Genomic DNA, 19885 nt, shown 5'->3' on the forward strand with positions numbered 1-19885 from the left:
AATTCCAATGACATTCATTAAAGAGATTGAAAAATCTACTGTGAAATTTATATGGAAACACAAGAGGCCATGAATAGCCAAGGCAATACTCAGTCAAAAGAACTATGCAGGAGGTATCACAATACCTGACTTCAAACTATATTACAAAGCAATAACAATAAAAACAGCATGGTACTGGCACAAAAACAGACATGAAGACCAGTGGAACAGAATAGAAGATCCAGATATGAAGCCACACAACTATAAGCAACTTATCTTTGACAAAGGAGCTAAAAATATACGATGGAGAAATAGCAGCCTCTTCAACAAAAACTGCTGGGAAAACTGGTTAGCAGTCTGCAAAAAACTGAAACTAGATCCATGTATATCACCCTATACCAATATTAACTCAAAATGGATCAAGGATCTTAATATCAGACCCCAAACTCTTAAGTTGATACAAGAAAGAGTAGGAAATACTCTGGAGTTAGTAGGTATAGCTAAGAACTTTCTCAATGAAACCCCAGCAGCACAGCAACTAAGAGATAGCATAGATAAATGGGACCTCATAAAACTAAAAAGCTTCTGATCATCAAAAGAAATGGTCTCTAAACTGAAGAGAACACCCACAGAGTGGGAGAAAATATTTGCCAACTATACATCAGACAAAGGACTGATAACCAGAATATACAGGGAACTTAAAAAACTAAATTCTCCCAAAATTAATGAACCAATAAAGAAATGGGCATGTGAACTAAACAGAACTTTCTCAAAAGAAGAAATTCAAATGGCCAGAAAACACATGAAAAAATGCTCACCATCTCTAGCAATAAAGGAAATGCAAATTAAAACCACGCTAAGATTCCACCTCACCCCTGTTAGAATAGCCATCATCAGCAACACCACCAACAACAGGTGTTGGCGAGGATGCGGGGAAAAAGGAACCCTCTTACACTGTTGGTGGGAATGTAGACTAGTACAACCACTCTGGAAAAAAATTTGGAGGCTACTTAAAAAGCTGGACATCGATCTACCATTTGATCTAGCAATACCACTCTTGGGGATATACCCAAAAGACTGTTACTCCAGAGGCACCTGCACATCCATGTTTATTGCGGCACTATTCACAATAGCCAAGTTATGGAAACAGCCAATATGTCCCACCACTGACGAATGGATTAAGAAAATGTGGTATTTTATGCAGCCATGAAGAAGAATGAAATGTTATCATTCGCTGGTAAATGGATGGAATTGGAGAACATCATTCTGAGTGAGGTTAGCCTGGCTCAAAAAACCAAAAATCGTATGTTCTCCCTCATATGTGGACATTACATCAAGGGCAAACACAACAAGGGGATTGGACTATGAGCACATGATAAAAGCGAGAGCACACAAGGGAGGGATGAGGATAGGTAAGACACCTAAAAAACTAGCTAGCATTTGTTGCCCTTAACGCAGAGAAACTAAAGCAGATACCTCAAAGCAACTGAGGCCAATAGGAAAAGGGGACCAGGAACTGGAGAAAAGATTAGATCAAAAAGAATTAACCTAGAAGGTAACAACCACGCACAGGAAATCAATGCGAGTCAATGCCCTGTATAGCTATCCTTATCTCAACCAGCAAAAACCCTTGTTCCTTCCTATTATTGCTTATACTCTCTCTACAACAAAATTAGAAATAAGGGCAAAATAGTTTCTGCTGGGCATTGGGGGGGGAGAGGGAGGGGGTGGACTGGTTGGTAAGGGAGGGGGTGGGGGCAGGGGGGAGAAATGACCCAAGCCTTGTATGCACATATGAATAATAAAAGAAAAAAAAATTATAAAAAGGAGGTTTAGTGTGTAGCTTAGTAGTAGCATGCTTGCCTAGCATGTCCAAGGCTCTGAGTTTAATCTTCAGTTCCATAAATAAATAAATAATATCTGTAAAGTATTTTTATCTACATATAGTGTTCACTCTTCATATACCTATAACATAGTTCTTTAGTATTATTTCTTATTGGTTACCTAAGAGAAATAGATGTTAGAACATATAAAAAGTCCCCAATGATTAAAGTTGGTGCTCCCCTTTCCTGTACCCTACTACTCTTACTCCCTTACCTCTCTCATCCCTGATCCTATCTCCCCTCTATCATTCCACCCTATCTCCTACTTCCCTCCCTCCTCCCCTCCCTCTCTCTTTCTTTTTCTCCCCTCCTTCCTTCCTCTTTCTCTCTCTCTCCCTCTCTCTCTCCCTTTTCTCCCTTCCTGGTTACCATACACTTCCATGCATACAAATGCATATTTTTATAAAGAACCCTTGGTGCAGGTAGAATGTATATTTGAACAATAACTTAATAATTAATTTGCTGGCTATTCTGGAAGTAGCAATCATGCTAAGAAATTTTCAGAACTTTGAAACATATCATGTGGTTACATTTAACAGATCTAGGATATAGATCAAGAGTAAAACATGATTCTTTTTCATCCTGTAGCAAAATTTCAGCAATGAAAGTAGATTTTTTACCATTTGGGATTTTTATCACATAATACACAGTCTGTAGATCCTGCCATGTGTTACAGAAGGTTACAGAAGTTTCACTAACTCAAAGAATAATGTGCTTACAGAATGGTTGGTGAGCATTTACATTGGCTTGTACAGTAAGTTAGTACACAAGCATTTATTAGACGTTTATAACTGTTCAAAACCCACTAGAGATGCATTCACTTCAGTTTAAAGGTTGCACATTTCCCTATAAATGGCTTGTTGTGAATAATGTAAATGTGCATCCCTGAGAATAAATTAAATATACTTCCTGATATTGTTAGTGTGTTAGAACAGTTGTGCCATAAATCATTTGAATAGCATTTATGGATGACAATACTCTATTTAGGCCAAGCTTAAAAATATCTGTACAACTCATAATTCCATGATTTGTAACCCTCTAAAGAAAACCATAGAACCTTTTCTCTTTGTCTTTTTATTCTCACTAGCCTTATATGATTTTAACAAACATCTACCTCAAATAAATTCATTTTGAATGCTTTGATAAAGTTTTGCTTTTTACTAGAAACTACAGGAATTCTTGTATAAAAAGAAGGAATTAACTGAAAGCATATGGAATGACTCTCATTACATGTGTTGAGTCATGAATCATGTCTCCGTCTTCCTTTTCTGTGCTAAGTTATCCTTGGAAGACCAGGAATTCTCCCCAGGCTTGTGTCCTTATGGGGAGTGACAATTTTCTAACACTTCTCAGCTTCCTTTGTCCTCTGTATTTTTCCCCTTCTCTTTTACTGAATCTCTCTCCCTCCCAATCTCTCTAATTTCTATAACTCATAGACATAAAGATCTACAATATGTACTGACGAAAGCATTTATTTTCTTGTAGGAACCAATTTGGATACATATTGTCTTTCCAACCACTATCAATTTCTTTGGAACTCAGGACATCAAAGACAAAAATGAGCATTCAACTTTGGAAACAATACAGCCCATTAGTTTCAATGTATATCTTTGAAACCACTTTTCTAGCGGAAGGGAATTTGAAAAACAAAAAAATCACAAAAGCAGTGTGTCTGTGATATAAGCATTGTGTATGCATTGTCTCATTTAATACATACTATAGAGCATTAGTGGCACCATTTCTATTAGTAAGGAAAGTGAGCGATAAAGAAGGAAAACAACCAATCAGACTCATAATACTTGACGTGGCAGGGCCAAAATTTGTGATTGAGTCTCATTCAAAAGTCGGTGTCTGTGTTCTTTGACAATCACCTAATTCTTCATAACTGTAGAAAGTCATTTTAATCTGATGAAATTTTATCGTGTCTATTCAATAACATGCTCTGAAATTTACCTCCATTAACTTTCCAAATTGACAGTGACAGTCTCCCTCCCATGCATGCCTCTATTGCCTTCATTCACATTTTGCTGCTCACTTTGGGCTTCTAGCTTAAGAGAACAAACCAGACTGGAGGGAAAACCATCCAAATCATACTTCAAAATATTTTATGTCTTATGGTATGGTCAGCATGAACCCCTTCTTTCTTTTGAGGGCCCCAGAATGCAATATAGATAATACTACTTTGTAATTTTATATCTGTAGGCTGTTCTGTGTTCTTCAAAGTGTTCTCACATTTATCTTGCTTCATCTTCATATCATTAGGAACTACACAGAGTACATTATGAATAAGGGGAGTATAGCTCGGAGAAGGACTGGGCTCTATATGTAGAACTGGGCTCTATCTAGAACATGCAGAAGGACTTGGGTTCTTTATCTAGAATTCACAAAAATAAAATAGTAACTGAAATAGATTACTGGCAATGACCCCTTCAAAATTAGAAAGTGCCAAAAATGCTTTTTTTAAATCTTAAACTTTTTTCTAGGATAGTTTTGATGTATAAACATTCAGATCATTTTGGTGTGCTAGAAGACTTTGGTCATCCATGTAGTTTAGAATGGAGACTGCAGATATGTTTGCCATTATAATAATAAAATTATTCTTATTACATCAAAACTCACAGAGCAAGTATGTAAGGATAATACTTGATGCAGTTCTTAATGTGCAAGAAGACAGCAAGAAGGGAATATTTTGATTCTGATGTGTGTCCTGCTTATTATGCTAAGTGAATTTGATAACTTGTTAAACTCAATGAAGCTCAGTTTACTAGTCTATTGAAGTGAGCATAGTAATTCCTTTTTGGAATATCAGGTATGATTTTCTCTGGGATTATATATGTAGCAAAAATAAATAATATTACAAGTTTTAAAACAGCAGTCAGAATCCAATTCACTAATAAAAATATTCCTCATTGATGATAACTCTGAAAGTAAGCACCATTTTCTTCAAAAAGCACAAGAGTGATTATTTAAAATTTTTAAGATAGTGAAAAGACAAAATTTCATTTTTAAATGTAATTTCTCTCTAGTTGAGGTCTGTCTTTATTGGCAATGATATTTCAGTACTATGATGGCTACTATTAAAACTTTAGAATCAAACTACTATGTATTACTAGTTTTGAACTAAGGAGTGTGATATATAACCCACTTTACTTGTGATTTCTATTTTATCTCAAATGTATGCTTCATATCCAAGAAGAAAAGACTGGGTTTTCTCTTTGAATTTTAAACATGCATTTAGAATACATGAAGGCTATCTTACAAGCCTTCTTTGAATTGTTTCAAACCCCAAAGTTGATTTTATGATAAAAGAATGTGAAAATGCATTTATCCCCATGGAATGTCACAGTACTGGTTGCCTGGGAACCCCTGCACAAAATGAAATGTCTGAAGAGTCATAATGGACACAGATCTTTTGAAAATTTTTGTACACATTTCAACTACTAAAAATTTGTATTTTTATCTCCAAATCTTAACAGCCTTTCCATTTTGGTTACAATATACATATTATCTTGAAAAATAACTATAAATAATGATAAATGAGTTATGTTTTCTTAAAGAATGATGCAATGTATTTATCCATATTAGATTTATATCCCACTAGTATTCCTTAGTTCTGCATATTCATCTTTAGGGTTTTAAATTTTTTAAATTACAATATTTATTACATGGCTATATTAAGTAGAAAAATAGTAATGTTTCTGAAATTTCAGATACAACTTCTATGGGTCTTTTAACCTTCACATTAGCTTGTAAGAATAGATTTTTTAGAGACCATTTTCCCACCTCCAAGATGTTTTTCCCTTTCCAAAATAACCCCAGATAAAGTGACCTTTTCAGTTTTCTAGATGCTAATTCCCATTCCCATGTTGAAAGGCAAGTGTTAAGTATTTAACAATGCTCAGTAACAATTGTGTGAAATAAGTTCAGCTTTAGAAGTAACCCCATTGCACCACATTCTCTTTTCTCCCCATCTCCCTTCTTGTGTAAACATGTTGGCACTGACACCTTAACCTCAGTAGGTCAGGAAAACTGGAATAACAGTGCACAAATCCAAAGTTAGTGTGAGGATTAATACATGTAAATAATTTAGCACCATATCTGGCAAATAAGTATAGAAATAAATTTAAAATATTATGCATTTGACCAATGCTAAGTGCCTGGTATGTGACAGATGCGCTCTTAGTCACTGGGGAACAATACTGAAGAGTTCTTGACCTCAGGAAACGAGTCTAATGAGAAATACAGAAAATTCGGTTGGCATGTAAACTGTTCTTCCTCACCTCTATTCACTTGCTTCTTTGCCATCTCTAGTTACCATTGTCCATACAAAATGCTTTCCAGGTTAAAACTGATAGGAGTTATAATAACTGTAATCATGACAAAGCTCTAGGACACATTGTTTTACCCTTTTTCCTCACCTCAATGCAGTGGTCCACTGCAAGTAGAACTGACAATGCTTGGGAACAACTTAGCCCCCTATGGTTCAAATCCTGGCTTGAGGACCTTATAGAAAGTCATTCTTTTCTTTGAACTTAAATTTTATCATTTGAAAAAACAAAGATAATCAAAGTATGCCTAGTTTACTGAGAAGTTGAAGGATGCTATGAGATAATCCACATGGAATGGTTACTCTAAAATGTGTCCTATTGCTATGATGGGAGAAATAGGACCACACCCATAATTTGGTTTGGATCTCCATCATTATTATCTATTTTATTTCTCTCAGGAAAACGAAGCTATAAGGCACCACTCTTTTATGTACCAGTTTGTGCTATACTTTTACCTGCAAAATGCATTTATAATAAACATGCACTGCACTTGCAAAATCTGTAATACTTAGTAATTTAAAATGTCAACATACATTAATCTCACTAAACTCATTTAATATCCTAGTGGATACAGCACTATAAATATTCTCTCTATTTGAGCCAATGGAGACAAAAGTACCCTTGAGTGGTTTCTCATTAACTTACTATCTGTTGAAATCTGTTTATCCAGTATTTTTTTTGGACATAAGCTTACATCAGGTACTGGAAATATAAACACTCTACAAAATCAAGTCCCATTCACATGGATCCTATGTTTTAGTGCAGGGACAGGATTAAAAACAAACAAAAGATACAAAAAAAAAAGCATCAGTTTAACATGTATCATTTCAAATTAGTGAAAAAATGGTATAAAATGTGTTGATATGTATGTATTTTGAGTTCTCCAAGAACATCAAGGAGGCCAGGGGTGATGGGGAAGAATGTGTTAGCAGGTGAACAGCAGGCCATAAGCATTCAGAAATGGTGCTAGGTCAGATGGTACAGGATTTTGTATGCATAAGACAAGATTTGATTTTCATCCCAGGAGGTTGGAAAACCATAAAGGAAGAGATGTGCTAAGTGATCTGACTTGCATTATTCTAAAAAAGGTAGTCCGACATAATTTGCAGAATGGGAAGGGCAGAATCTATTATGGGGTTACTGTTATAATCTAAGTGAGAGGCAATGGTGATTTTGACCAGGTTCAGTTTGGTGAAAATGATGAGAAGTAGAATGATCATGCATTTTACTTTGAAGTTAAAGATGGAAGGATTTGCTCAGGGTCAGTTGTAAGGTGTGAGAGATATGGAAGAATTAAAGATGACTTCAGTAATTTTGACCTCAATCTCTGGGTCATTGGAGTTGCCATTAACAAAGATGGGAAAGACTACTGGAGGATGTGGAGAAGGGAGAAGTAAAGTTTATTATTGTACATAAACAATTCAAATGTGGTATTTTGAGAGCAGTGGTTTCAAACCAGAGTTTGCATTAGAATCATGTGGAGAACTGATGAAAACATATTGCCAAATCTGACCTCTGGAGTTAATTTTCACTTTACTTAGTTGTTGCTTCCCAAGTTTTGGATTGAGTGGATCTGGGATGGGGCCCAATAATTTTTGGTCCAATAGGTAGTTCCCAGGTGATGATGCAGGTCTTGGGCCAGCAATTGAGAAGGACTGTTCTAGTACTGAAGTTATCCCTGGGGTCCACAGAAGCCGTGGTCCAGGTCATTAGGAGAGAGGAATTAAGATGTAGGTACTGGAATACTTTCTGTACCCTCACTGATGGAAGTTCACTTTCTTCCAGTTTATGGTCAATATTGATGGGTATTAGCCCATGCCATGCCTAAATGGTAACAATAGCTAGTGAGTTTTAACTCCATATTCTGTGAAAGGGAACATAGGATAATCATTGATTGACAATGAAGTTGCATAAATTGAAAATATTGATGCCAGAATGTCTCAAGTGGTAGAGTGCCTGATGAGCAGATGTGAGGCCCTGAGTTCAAACCCTGGAATCACAAAAAAAAAAAAAAAACAAAAAGAAAATGTCATAAACCAAAAATGCTTGGGGACTGGAGGTGTTGCTCAGTGGTAAGGTACATAGATAGGGCTCATGCTTAGCATGTACGAAGATCTGGATTTAGTGCTCACTGCTAAAAAAAAGAAAAAAGAAAAAAGCCAGAAAGAAAATAAAATAAACTTAATGAAACTAACTTCTCAGAAGTTTACATTTAAAAATTGTATTTGTGTTTTTGATCTTATGTATTTGAAAATAAATGTTAACTTCCTAGATAAAAACTTAATTTGATGATTGATGATTGTTTTACTCTGAAATTAATCCTGGTATTTAAAGAAGAAAATAATTTCTACTCTATAGAGAGATACTCTGCAGAGAAAAATAGAGTGAATATCCATTCCTTTAAAAAATTATTGCTGATACAAAAAGTACATAAATCTATGAACTGAAACAAATCTATTTAATGGGAGAATTCTTTTGATAAGGAATTTTAATGATTAGCAGTTTGTAAATATTTTTGACAGTGGCCTACTATTAAAAAATAGATTTTTATTTCACAACACAGCATGTAAATATCAGAAATAAAAATTCTATGCAAAAATTTTTAACAAATTTTCTATACTGTGGCACATTAGATTTTAGATTGCTGATTTTGACTCACTAATTAAAAATCAAGATGCCATAGTTAAAGCATGGAATTATAAGAATGATGAAGTCAGAATCTAGGGTCTGCTCCTTTTTAGCTATGTGATCATGATGAAATTGCTTGACCTCTCTGTCACATCAGTAAAATGGTGCTAACAATATATCTACTTTGTAAAGCAGCATTAAAGATGAAACAGATTAATTTAAAGAACCTAGAACAGTGATGGGCACATAGAAAACACTGTGAAAGTCCTAGCTATTAATATTGTTTTCACCACCCAATCATGAATAATGGCTTGAATTTGAAAAAAAATACTGGATGACTAAGAATAACATCACTTGTCTGCCTCCTTACCTTTCAATATACACAAAATTAGTTAAATAAATTTAACTTCTTCAGAGGCAAATTTGATAAGAATTTTTCTTTTGAAGCAAGGATGAAATAGCTTTATTTTTTAAAAATAAAAACTGTAATGTATTCTTTTAAAATGTAATTGTATGTCTTTTGTGAAAACAAGTTATGATCTCTTGAAAATCCAGACTATAAAGGGAAAACCCTCCCTGAGATGATGTTTTATTCATTAGTGTGGTGTCTTGCATTCAATTTATTCTCCAATACTGTTTGTTTAAAATGAATGGAAATCTTTAATATAAGAGTTTTTAAGGAATTCATATAGATAAGAAAATAACTGTACTATTTACAAAGAATTTCAAATTCTTGTGTGTCTTTTAAATCTGTAACCTAAAACATGTTACTTGGAATGTTACACTGATAAATAAAAGTTTGAGATTCTTGGAGAGTCACAGGATAGAATGTAGCAGTTATAATTTGTAAAAAAACAAATAGCCTGGCAGTGTAATGGTACAAATACACATAACTGTCCAAGGTGTGTTTCCAGTGTGGAAAGAACACTGCTCCATGCAGTCATCCTGGGAACCAGGCAGTTGGTGGACCTGTCATCTTCAATCTTGACTTCCAAAGTCATTCTGGTTTCACTGTCACATCTCCCTCCACAGGGAGAAGATGTAGAGGATGACTTGTGGATTTTAGGGTGAGGAGTAGAATTGTCACTTGTGGCCCCCCACTTACCTGTCATTGTTAGCACTGAGTTATTACCTGGTCACACTGCACTGCAAGACAGACTTGGATATGTGTTCCATTCCTGACCGTTGATGAAAGTGGAGGGTGGATTTCAATGTGTAATAGCAGACCATGCCAAACATGTTAATTTATATTATAAAAACACTTGGTTAGCATTATTTAGCTCAATGTTTCCTGAATGCCTTTTTCTTTCATAGCAGCTATAACACATTTTAGAAAACAAGAAGCTGGAAGACTCTTGTCATGAGACAACAACTCTCATAATGAAAATAAGTTTAAATTTTCCAAGTATGGAAAAAGAAAGATTTTATTTAACTTTTCAAAATTGTTGATTATAACACAAACACAGAAAACAACATAAAACAAATAGGCATTTAAATCCTGTAACAGGGATCCAAGAGGTAGAAACTTACTGCTACCTTGGAAGAGTATCATGGCCTCTTTGTAATGGTAACTTCCTCACTTTCCACAAAAGTAAACTAAGTACTGATTTTTATGATAGTTTTCTTTTCCTTTTAAGTTTACATCTCTTTTAATCTACCTTCTCTTCCCATTTCTTTTCCTCATCCCCCTTCTTGGTACTTTACTAGTAAAGAAAATAAACCACCTGTCCCATTAAAAAAATTCAAATCTATGTTTTGTGAATTGCATCTCTGTGGTAAGGTTTAACATGTTCACTTGTCCTTGAATTTTCTATAAATTGAGAGTTGTAAAAGGCTTCATCAGTCTTTGGTGAGACTCCTTCATAAATGCTCTACTTTTTAGCAGGAAGCACATACTACATGGTTATCACATTTTGTGAGTTTAACAAAGTGTAGTGTAGACAATCCCTACACTTTTATCAGGAAATATCAGATAGTAGCACTCTAATTCTATCATCATTTCTCATTCGTTTGTGGAGCTGCCTATTAGGAGAAATTTTGCTCCAACTGCTGTTTAATTACCTAATGATCCAGTTGGTTTAGAGAAGGCAGGAAGGCAGAAATGACCTTCAACATAAGAGCTGTAGGAATCTAGGGAGGCTTATATTACTGGGTGTTGCTGTTTTGACACTTCAGGAGGTGGAGTTTGGAAATGTATATCATTATTTCCTTTATTTTGAAGATGAAATATAAAATACGTTCATAATAATGTTTCTGTTCAAATTTGGAACTTTAAGGGTTCACTTTCGGAACTATGGGGGTTCACTTCAGTTCTTTTTTAATGTCTATCTTGCTTTTCCACACAATGAATTACATTTATACAGGACATATGTAATGCACATAGAGTATATCATAATTACACAATTACTTTATTCCATGTTAACAGAGAAAGCATTCTCTGAATAACGATATCTATGCTGCCTCCAACATAACATTTTAATACCATCAATATAGCATCTTAAAAAATGTAAGTTTTCTTTTTTACATGAGTTCTCCTCATTTATTTATGTTTGTATTCTATCTCTGTCTTCAGAGCACACAAGAAAAATTTATGTCAGACAAATAAATGTAGGGCTATAATAAAAATAAACATACACACACAAGAAAAAGTCGAAGGATCTTACATTCAGAAATACTGGATGCTCTACAGAGGTTTTACATATGAAGCTGACTAATCACTAGCTGTACGTTGATCTTGTCCCAGCCATTTGAACATATTAAACTCAGTGTCAAATAAATCCAAAGAAAGTGCTCATTGAAAAAAAAAATTGAATCCTTGTGTGTTATTAGCAGCTTATTAATAGTCTTTATAATTGAAGTAAGCCTTGCAGGATATAAAATCCTTAGATCATTTTTCATGTACATTTTTTATAGCCCTACATCTTTCTGACATAAAGTTTTCTTGTCAAAATTTGAGAATATAATTATATTCTAGTATTTTTGCATAGATATTTAAATGGTATTTTTTCTTCTTTATAGCTCAATAATTATATCAGGATATGTTTCAGTATTGGTATTTCTGGTGTGCTCTTTTATAAGGCGGTTTCAATTTTTTTTTGTTTTTCTTGAAAATTTTCCTTAAACCTTTTTTTATATTAAGTTCTGTGCTCTGGCTTTGGCTTTCTTTTCATGAAATCTTATTATATGTATGTGGCACCTGTTTTGCCTTGTGTCTCTATTTGTCAGTATATTTCTCAAATTTTTAGTCTCTTTTTATATGTTTTTATTTTAGTTCTTTCTTTGCATTTTTGTTTCTATAAAAATATTGTTATGCTTCTTAATCTTATATTTCTTATAATTTCTGAAAATGGCTTTTATTTTGAATTATTTACTGAGGTCTAGCACCATAGTTCTAAGTTTTCTAATTTCTATTTATATCTTATTGTACCTTGCATCATTTCTGAAATGATTTTAGCTCCTTTTGAAATAATAGTTTTTGTGCTTCACATGCTTGTCTTTCTGCTGCATTTTCTTATCTATAAGGATGTTATTCTTCCTTTTATTCTCTTTTGGAATTTCTTTGCTTCTTGTGTTATGAGATTAGCTTTTATGAACTTTACAGAAGGAAGTGTCCAAAAGTAAGCCAGCTTAATTTGTGAGTTTTACTGGTTCCCCTTTCCTTACTCAGCTTGTACTGGTTCTACCTTTTCCTTTATTACTTTTTCTGGGTTTTGTTCAGCTTGGAAATTCTTGCCACCTGCTATTTTCAGTAGAGTGGGGTGGGGCAGGAATGAATTGTACTAAAAGAGAGCTTTAGCCTTTAAAGTTGGGAGTTTGTTGAATCCACACAGCATGGACTCCTAAGACCCCTTCGTCTATATTCCCCTGGTTTTTTTGTAAAATCCTTCAAGTCTCAGCTTTAGTTTTTGACTCTGTGGCATTGGATCTGTCAGATGCCCCATTTAAAATTTCTGCTTTCTCCTGTCAGATGCTGATAGCATGCTAGTCCCATAGCATCATTTGTTTATCTTCACCCTCTCATGGTTTGTGGTTCATGGAGATGGTTTACCAATTAATTTCACTGGGCATATTGTCTATTGTTTTTTACTTCACTAACCTATCACACTGTGATGTACAAAGAACTTTTCATATCTGTAACCATCTTCTTGGGATAGCTAAGAGTATTTTTTAAGCATGTGAAGTAAGGGAAATAATACTTTAGGCTCAGGTTTTTCTCAACTTTTGTTAACCTTTTAGTGTCAGTGTTTAATTTCATTGAAAAAATTCATATAAAGCATTGCAATGTTTTCTGGGAAACTTTTTCACCCATTTTTCCAAATAAGAAACCTGTTTGTAGCGTATACATCCATTTTGCCTCATGAAAGGTGTAGAAAGAAACAGCAGAGCTACTGAAGTAGGTTCAATTGGCCATTTGAGGGGGCAGCCATCTCAGAATTATCAGGTAAACCCTGTAACAGAATGGTGTTGGATTTCTATATCTGATGGGTCAAGTTTGGAGTCATGTTCATCTCCAGACAAGAAACATGCAAGGTGACTTAAACTCACAAGTATCTGGATTTTTCATTGGTTTTCTTAGTCTGTGATTAATAGTTCAGTGATAGATTTAAAAATCAAATTATACCTCCTGTTTGGATTAATTTTAAATGTTTTATGTAAATTATCTGTTACATGGACAAGTTAAAACTCATTTATTGAAATGTTTTATTAATTTAATTGTGAATTCTATTATTCTGGGAAGTGCCATCAACATTTTATAGAAATTTATGAGAATTAGGAAAAAGAGCATATTCTTTTTACAAGATATACAAACCTTTGTGAAACCCTTACAGTCAGGCAACATGATCATAACCCAAGGTTTGTGATTTGTAAACTGCTAGAGGCAGTTTACAAAAATCGAGTCTGATTTTCCAGAAAGAACCAGATTGTCCTATATGACAAATGTTTATTATTTGTATGTTCTGTGCTGTATACAGTGCCAGACTCTTATACTGGAAGAAATTAAGATATGGACTCTCTGAATTGCTTATGGGAAGGGATGCACCTGCATCAAAACTCGTGCAGCACGTGCAAAACACATGTAGCAGAAATGTTTTCTAGATGAGATGATCCCATTCATTCTGGGTCCACAATGCCACTGCAGGTTCACAGATGGGTCATCTGTTTTATTTTGATGGATAAACGTGAGCATTCAGGTCAGGGAGGAGGCCCTGTTGCTGGATAGCACAAAAAATGTGAAGGTACAACATCATAGGAGGGACTGAACTTTGTGGAAAATCCTGGTTTGCAGAGGCAATTCATTAAAAAATCTAGTCTCATAAAGGGTTTCTGTTCTAGAGTGAACTGGTTCTTATTGGTCATCTCCTTCCCTAGCAAATAAACTTTAGCTGGGTAACTTTGATCTTTATGAGGCAACCAGGCCAAAATTGATTTGGGTTTAGTATCCATACATCATTTTCTCACTTCTATACTTAGAAACTTCACAATATGTATTCATATGAATACACTAGAAAAGGTGAGATCCAGGTTTGTATTTGAAGAGTTTTGATACAATAAAGCAATCATAAGGATATAAATTCCTTCTCTTTTTTACTTGTGCCCCCAGAAGTGACCAATTCATTATTATGTGAACTTCCTGTAAATACCTAATAGGGAGAAAGAAATAAGGAGAAATACTAACAATAAACTTCCCGTAACTAGCTATTCTATTGCTCACTAAGTAGCAATACTAGGATAATTTTTACACAAGTAGAATGCGAAAATATTAACCAAGATGAGCTCATATGACATTTGTGGATTCCAGTCACCTATGCTCCCTTCTTCCACTGTTTCCATAGATAAGGATTTACCAAGAGTGCTAGCTGCAGTGTTTGAGTTTCACTAATTTCTAGAAAATTAATTTCTAGTAACTATCAAAAGTTATATGGTATAAACGATGGGGTTGAGGCTAAGAGGATATTTTAAAGTCATACTCAGCAAACTTTGAGACAGACTGTGAGATCTGAGGGAAGAAATTCTTAAATCTCATCAAATTACGTCTGTATCACCATCCTTGTCACAGTGGTTTAGATGAGGAACGAAGGCATAGAGCACATAAGTGGATGGTTTAAATTTACATAATATAGGCTTTTTATCCCAGGCATTTCAGATTCTGGATTTTCAGATTAGAGATGGTAATCTGTAAAATGTATGCAAATATTCCAAAACCCAAAAGTCTCTAATATCTGAAACTCTTTTAACCCCAAGCATTTCAGAGGAGGGATATTCAATCCGTAATTTGATTTTTGTGTGTGTCTCTTTTATGCAATGGCATGGACTAAGCAGGTACATGAGTCCTTACACATATTTACTTGTTTCATACATGATTATCTTAGAAGATAGAAATGCATTACTTGACTATTGTGTAATACAGAAATGCAGTAGCACACTGATCAGGAGTATCTGCCAAGATACCTTTTATTTATTGACAAACCATTTAAGTTACTTTTTCCTCTTTATGAATACAGAATTCAGTAAAATAGTTATAATTAATTAATTGGTAATAATTAATATAATATTATAATTATATAATTATATTATTATATAATCATAATTATTAATTAATTGGTAAAATAGTTATAAATTATTACAAGCATTAGCATGGGGGTTATGTGCATATAATTAAGAGTAATTGTTTTATCCTCTATCATCTGCAGATAATTTAATACAATTAAATGTAAAACTATAAGTGTTGACAGATCATTCAATTGTGAAATCACATGCATCATAAATGTTTTTCAGTGATCCAAAATGTTAGAAATGGTGATTTGGTGATCATAACTCAAAGACTGCTCTTTATATTTTAGTCTGAAATTGCATGTTGCGAACATATTTAATGACATATTATGAAAAGATGCTCCACATAATTTATATCAAGATTTTGAGAATGGCAAAAAGAATTAAGGGCAATGGTCCATGGAGATCTAAAGTTTTTAAAGAAAGAAAGGAACAGGTAATAAGAAACAAATGACAATATAAGGACACGTATCACATACATGCACACATATTTTTATAAGCAAATCTATAGGAAAATCCTGGGCATGAGTGGAACTTTGCTTAAGAAGGAGGAGATGACTTAGGTATTAATAGGGATAAGTCTGCGAAAGAAGTAAGCCATGATTACTTGTTCTGAGGAAGGAGGATAGGGTTTGGAGGACAAGCAGAATGAGATTGTTTTAGTAGGAGGATCTGGAAGGTCCACAGTGGTGTAGACAATTGGATGAGATGTAGCAAGTAGGTTTTGCTAGCTGAAAAGCATTACATGAGCTGAAGCTATACATGTGAACACAATGAATTGTGATATTTCCAGAAGATCATTGAAATTCATACTTATACATTTATTTTGCAGAAAGAGTAACAACATACAATGACTCATGCCCTTGGGTCAGAGGACCTCTCATATACAATGTTCTTTATGTTTTTGTTGTTGTTGCCATCATTTGTTTGCTTGTTAGTATTATGGTTTGAACTTGTTAGGCAAGTGCTATACCACTTGAACCATACCCCAGCCCATCAAGTAAAAATACAGATCTGGTATACTGTCCATAATAATTTTATAATTTCCTCTTATATGTATTTGTTCTAGGACTTTAAAAGATGATTTTCTCATTAAAATGTTCACTATAGGATTGGACACATGGCTCAAGTGGTAGAGCACCAGTCTAGCAAGCAAGAAACCCTGAGTTCAAACCTCAGTACTAATTTAAGAAAACGAAAAGAAATAGACATTTGCTGGAGGCAAAGCTCAAGCAATATAGTACCTCCTTAGTAAGCAAGAGGCTCGAGTTCAAACCTAGTAGCACTAAAAAAATTTTAAATGTTCCATTTGGATCCAGGCACTGGTAGTTCACACCTATAATCCTAGCTACTTGGGAGGCTGAGATCAGGAAGATCATGGTTCCAGGCCAGTCCAGGAAAAAAATGTTCATGAGACCCCCCATCTCAACAGAAGAAAGCTGGCATGGTATGATGTGCTTATCATCCTAGCTGCAGTGGGAAGCATAAAACATTGCCTGGGAAAAAAGTGAGAAACTATTTCTAAAATTAACAGAGCACAAAGGTGTGGTTCAAGCAGTAGAGTGCCTGCCGAGCACACACAAATCCCTGAGTTCAAACCTCAGTACTGTCAAAACAAGTTCTGTGTGATTATTTCTGTTGGACTACACTCTCTGAGGTTTCAGGGTTAGTGTTTTCTGTTTTTCTTTCATTTAGACATTCAAAATGTGTTGATATTTTTGTGGTCGAATATTTGAGAATATGGAGTAAGTTTAAAATGAAGTCACCATGTGCTTAATTATACATGGGAGAGAAAAATATATCCTTCATGATACATTTTCATGATACATTTTATATCATATATCATGATATATGATAATATAGAAGTAGAGCTATCAGGTGAAAAGACAAATCAGAAAATAATTTACAGTGAATCACAGAATGGTTTTCCTTTCTAAATACTAGGCGTGATGCAAAAGTATCTTCCCTGTGGTTATTATAGGTGTGCCTACTTGCATAAATGTAACTGTGTATAATTTCTCAGCTAACCATGGCTCCACTCTGCCTCCTCTCTGATTTTCAGTCATGTGACCCCCACACAATGCAGAGAAGAACTCGCCATCTACTGCGGCCTTTGCTGAGCTCAAGGACTTGTGCTGAAGACTCACAGGGGCGGCCCTGCCTTCTTAACGAAAATTGCTTCCAGTTCCAGTACAATCTAACAGGTTCAGTTGAAATTCATGACCTTGCTGTTTTCCCTCAACATTGACTAACAGGAGAATGCTTGTGTGTTTTCCGTCTTGGGATTAGGGAGAGTAGAAATGGGTGAACAAAAGACTGAGGACTTAGTTACCCTTCCAAGGAAGACATACTTACTCTTGGCATGTCGACTCAACAAGGCCACCTGGAATCTCTGAAGTATGATATGCTTAAAAAGATTTGGCAAAGTTTCAGAATAATGTTGGATTAAGGCATGATAAATTGAAACAACAAAAATAAGTAGCAAAGGGTAATTTGTCGTTGAGAGATGAGTGCAATTGCACTGTCATAGTTTTGGGCTTTTCCATGGCTCTTAGTATTTCAGAAATTCAAGTTTGTGGTATACTGTTATAGATCTCAAAAAAAAAAGATAGAGAGTCCTGATCAGCCAGGGTTGATTGAGAGGCAGTGGGAATCACAGCAGTCTAGTCATTCAGCACTGCTCAGGTTTTCCTGCACTTGGTGTCTGTCCAAGGACAGTTATTTTCATTGATCGCTGCCTGCCATTCCCTGCAGCAGCAGGTATACAAAAGTGCTACAAGATGTGGAATTGTGCTAAGTCACAGCATTGACTTCTATATTGAGGAACACATCACCATATGCACACAGAGGCAAGATAATCACCTTTTCCAAAATAAATTCCCTGCTGTGACCACATTGGCAGTGCTGAGATTCCTCATGTAGAAAACCTTATAGTAAATTCTTTGGAAGTGTCTAGTTGTTTTAATGAGTGCTGCATAACCTGGTCCATTTGTCCTTTTTCTTTAGATCCTTGAATTTTATCATGCTATTTCAGAAATACAATGAAGGTTGCTTTATAGAAAAACTTTTATTTGTGGGGAGATTATAGTAACATTTGACCTCAGGACTTCTTGCTTTCTGGACAGGCCTTCTACCAATTGAGCCACACCACCACCCCTTTTTGCTTCTAATTACTTTTTGTCTAATATCTTGTGTATTTGTCTGGGGCTAACCTAAGACTGTGAGCTACATATTTATGCCTCCCAGGTATCTGAGATTACAGCCATGGGCCACTATGCCCAGCTGGAAAAGCATGTTTTCTAAGACTGGTTTTACTCTACATGAATTTGCTATTTCTATGAAACTTTTAGATCATTTACCAAATATGGAAAATCTCCTTAAAGAGGTTCTCATTGATATGATCAAGGATCAAAACTAATTATAGTTTTTTGAGTCAAATTAATTACAGGATAGCTTATCCTAACTCCCCATTATCTAGTTTGTATCTAGTCAAATCTATAAATCTTTCTCTCATGACAAAATAGTTTGAGTCTCCATGTGTGTGTTTCTCTTGTTTCTGCAGCATATCTCTTGGCTCTACTGTACCAAATGTTCCAAATGGTTTAGATGACTGGATTTATTCTTTAAAAAATTTTCAATTTACCTTAAAGAATGTTATTAGTCCTTTCAGCCTGCTATAACAAATTGTCATAAACCAACAATAGAAATTTACTTCTCTACAGTTATGAAAGCTGGGAATTCCAAGATCATGATGGTGGAAGATTGGGTGTCTGTTGAGGGCTTTCCACTCACAGAGATGGTGTACATGGTGCCTTTGTGCACTTGTACATGATAGGAGGGATGAGCAAGTTCCATGTGATCTCTTCTACAAATATACTAATACCATCAGTAGTTTTACACCCCCAGGATCTGAAAGTCTTATTTTCTAATAATGTCAAATTGGGGGTTATGATTTTGATGAATGAATGGAGGGCACAAATATTCTAGCCATAGCTACCAACATCATGTATAGATTGTTTTCTCTCTCACTTATTCTCAACAAATACTTGGTTCCAAATTGCTTTTCCTTTACCATCTTGTTTAGTATCCCTCTTCTTCTAATTCAGCTAATGTAAGATGATTTCTAACAAGCCATTTGTGTGTATATCTCTAGAAAAGAAAATTAGGAAGATAACTTGCTTTCATTTATTTAGTTTTTCTGTTTATATGCTTGGTTTTTTCCAATAAAATAATTGTACTATATCCAAAAACACTTGGAAATGGTTTTAGGATTATGTGTGGATTCTATGACTCCACCAAATGCATATAATAAAAGATTTGTATTTTGCTCACATGGTCATAATTTCAAAACTCAGTGTGGGTGATCCTATGCCTATAGAATGGAGTACATGCCAGCTGAATGAAAATGCATCCTGTGGCCAAGGTGTCAGGACCCGCCTGCTGAGCTGTGTGCGCAGTGACGGCAAGCCAGTCAGCATGGACCAATGTGAGCAGGTAACTTGTTTAGATTGGACT

The 19885-nt window shown here is 34.9% G+C and overlaps 1 protein-coding gene across 1 annotated transcript in view; it reads left to right on the forward strand.

Annotated features, from left to right (window-relative positions):
* The window catches only part of Thsd7b (thrombospondin type 1 domain containing 7B), an 809913-nt gene that overhangs the window by 735956 nt on the left and 54072 nt on the right, over positions 1 to 19885 (forward strand). The window contains exons 18-19 of the mRNA XM_074070650.1: positions 17433 to 17574; positions 19749 to 19864. Of these exons, the coding sequence (XP_073926751.1) occupies positions 17433 to 17574; positions 19749 to 19864 (258 nt within the window). The remainder of the gene's footprint in view (positions 1 to 17432; positions 17575 to 19748; positions 19865 to 19885) is intronic.

This window comes from Castor canadensis, chromosome 4 (genome assembly GCF_047511655.1).
Source record: "Castor canadensis chromosome 4, mCasCan1.hap1v2, whole genome shotgun sequence".
Taxonomy (NCBI): domain Eukaryota; kingdom Metazoa; phylum Chordata; class Mammalia; order Rodentia; family Castoridae; genus Castor; species Castor canadensis.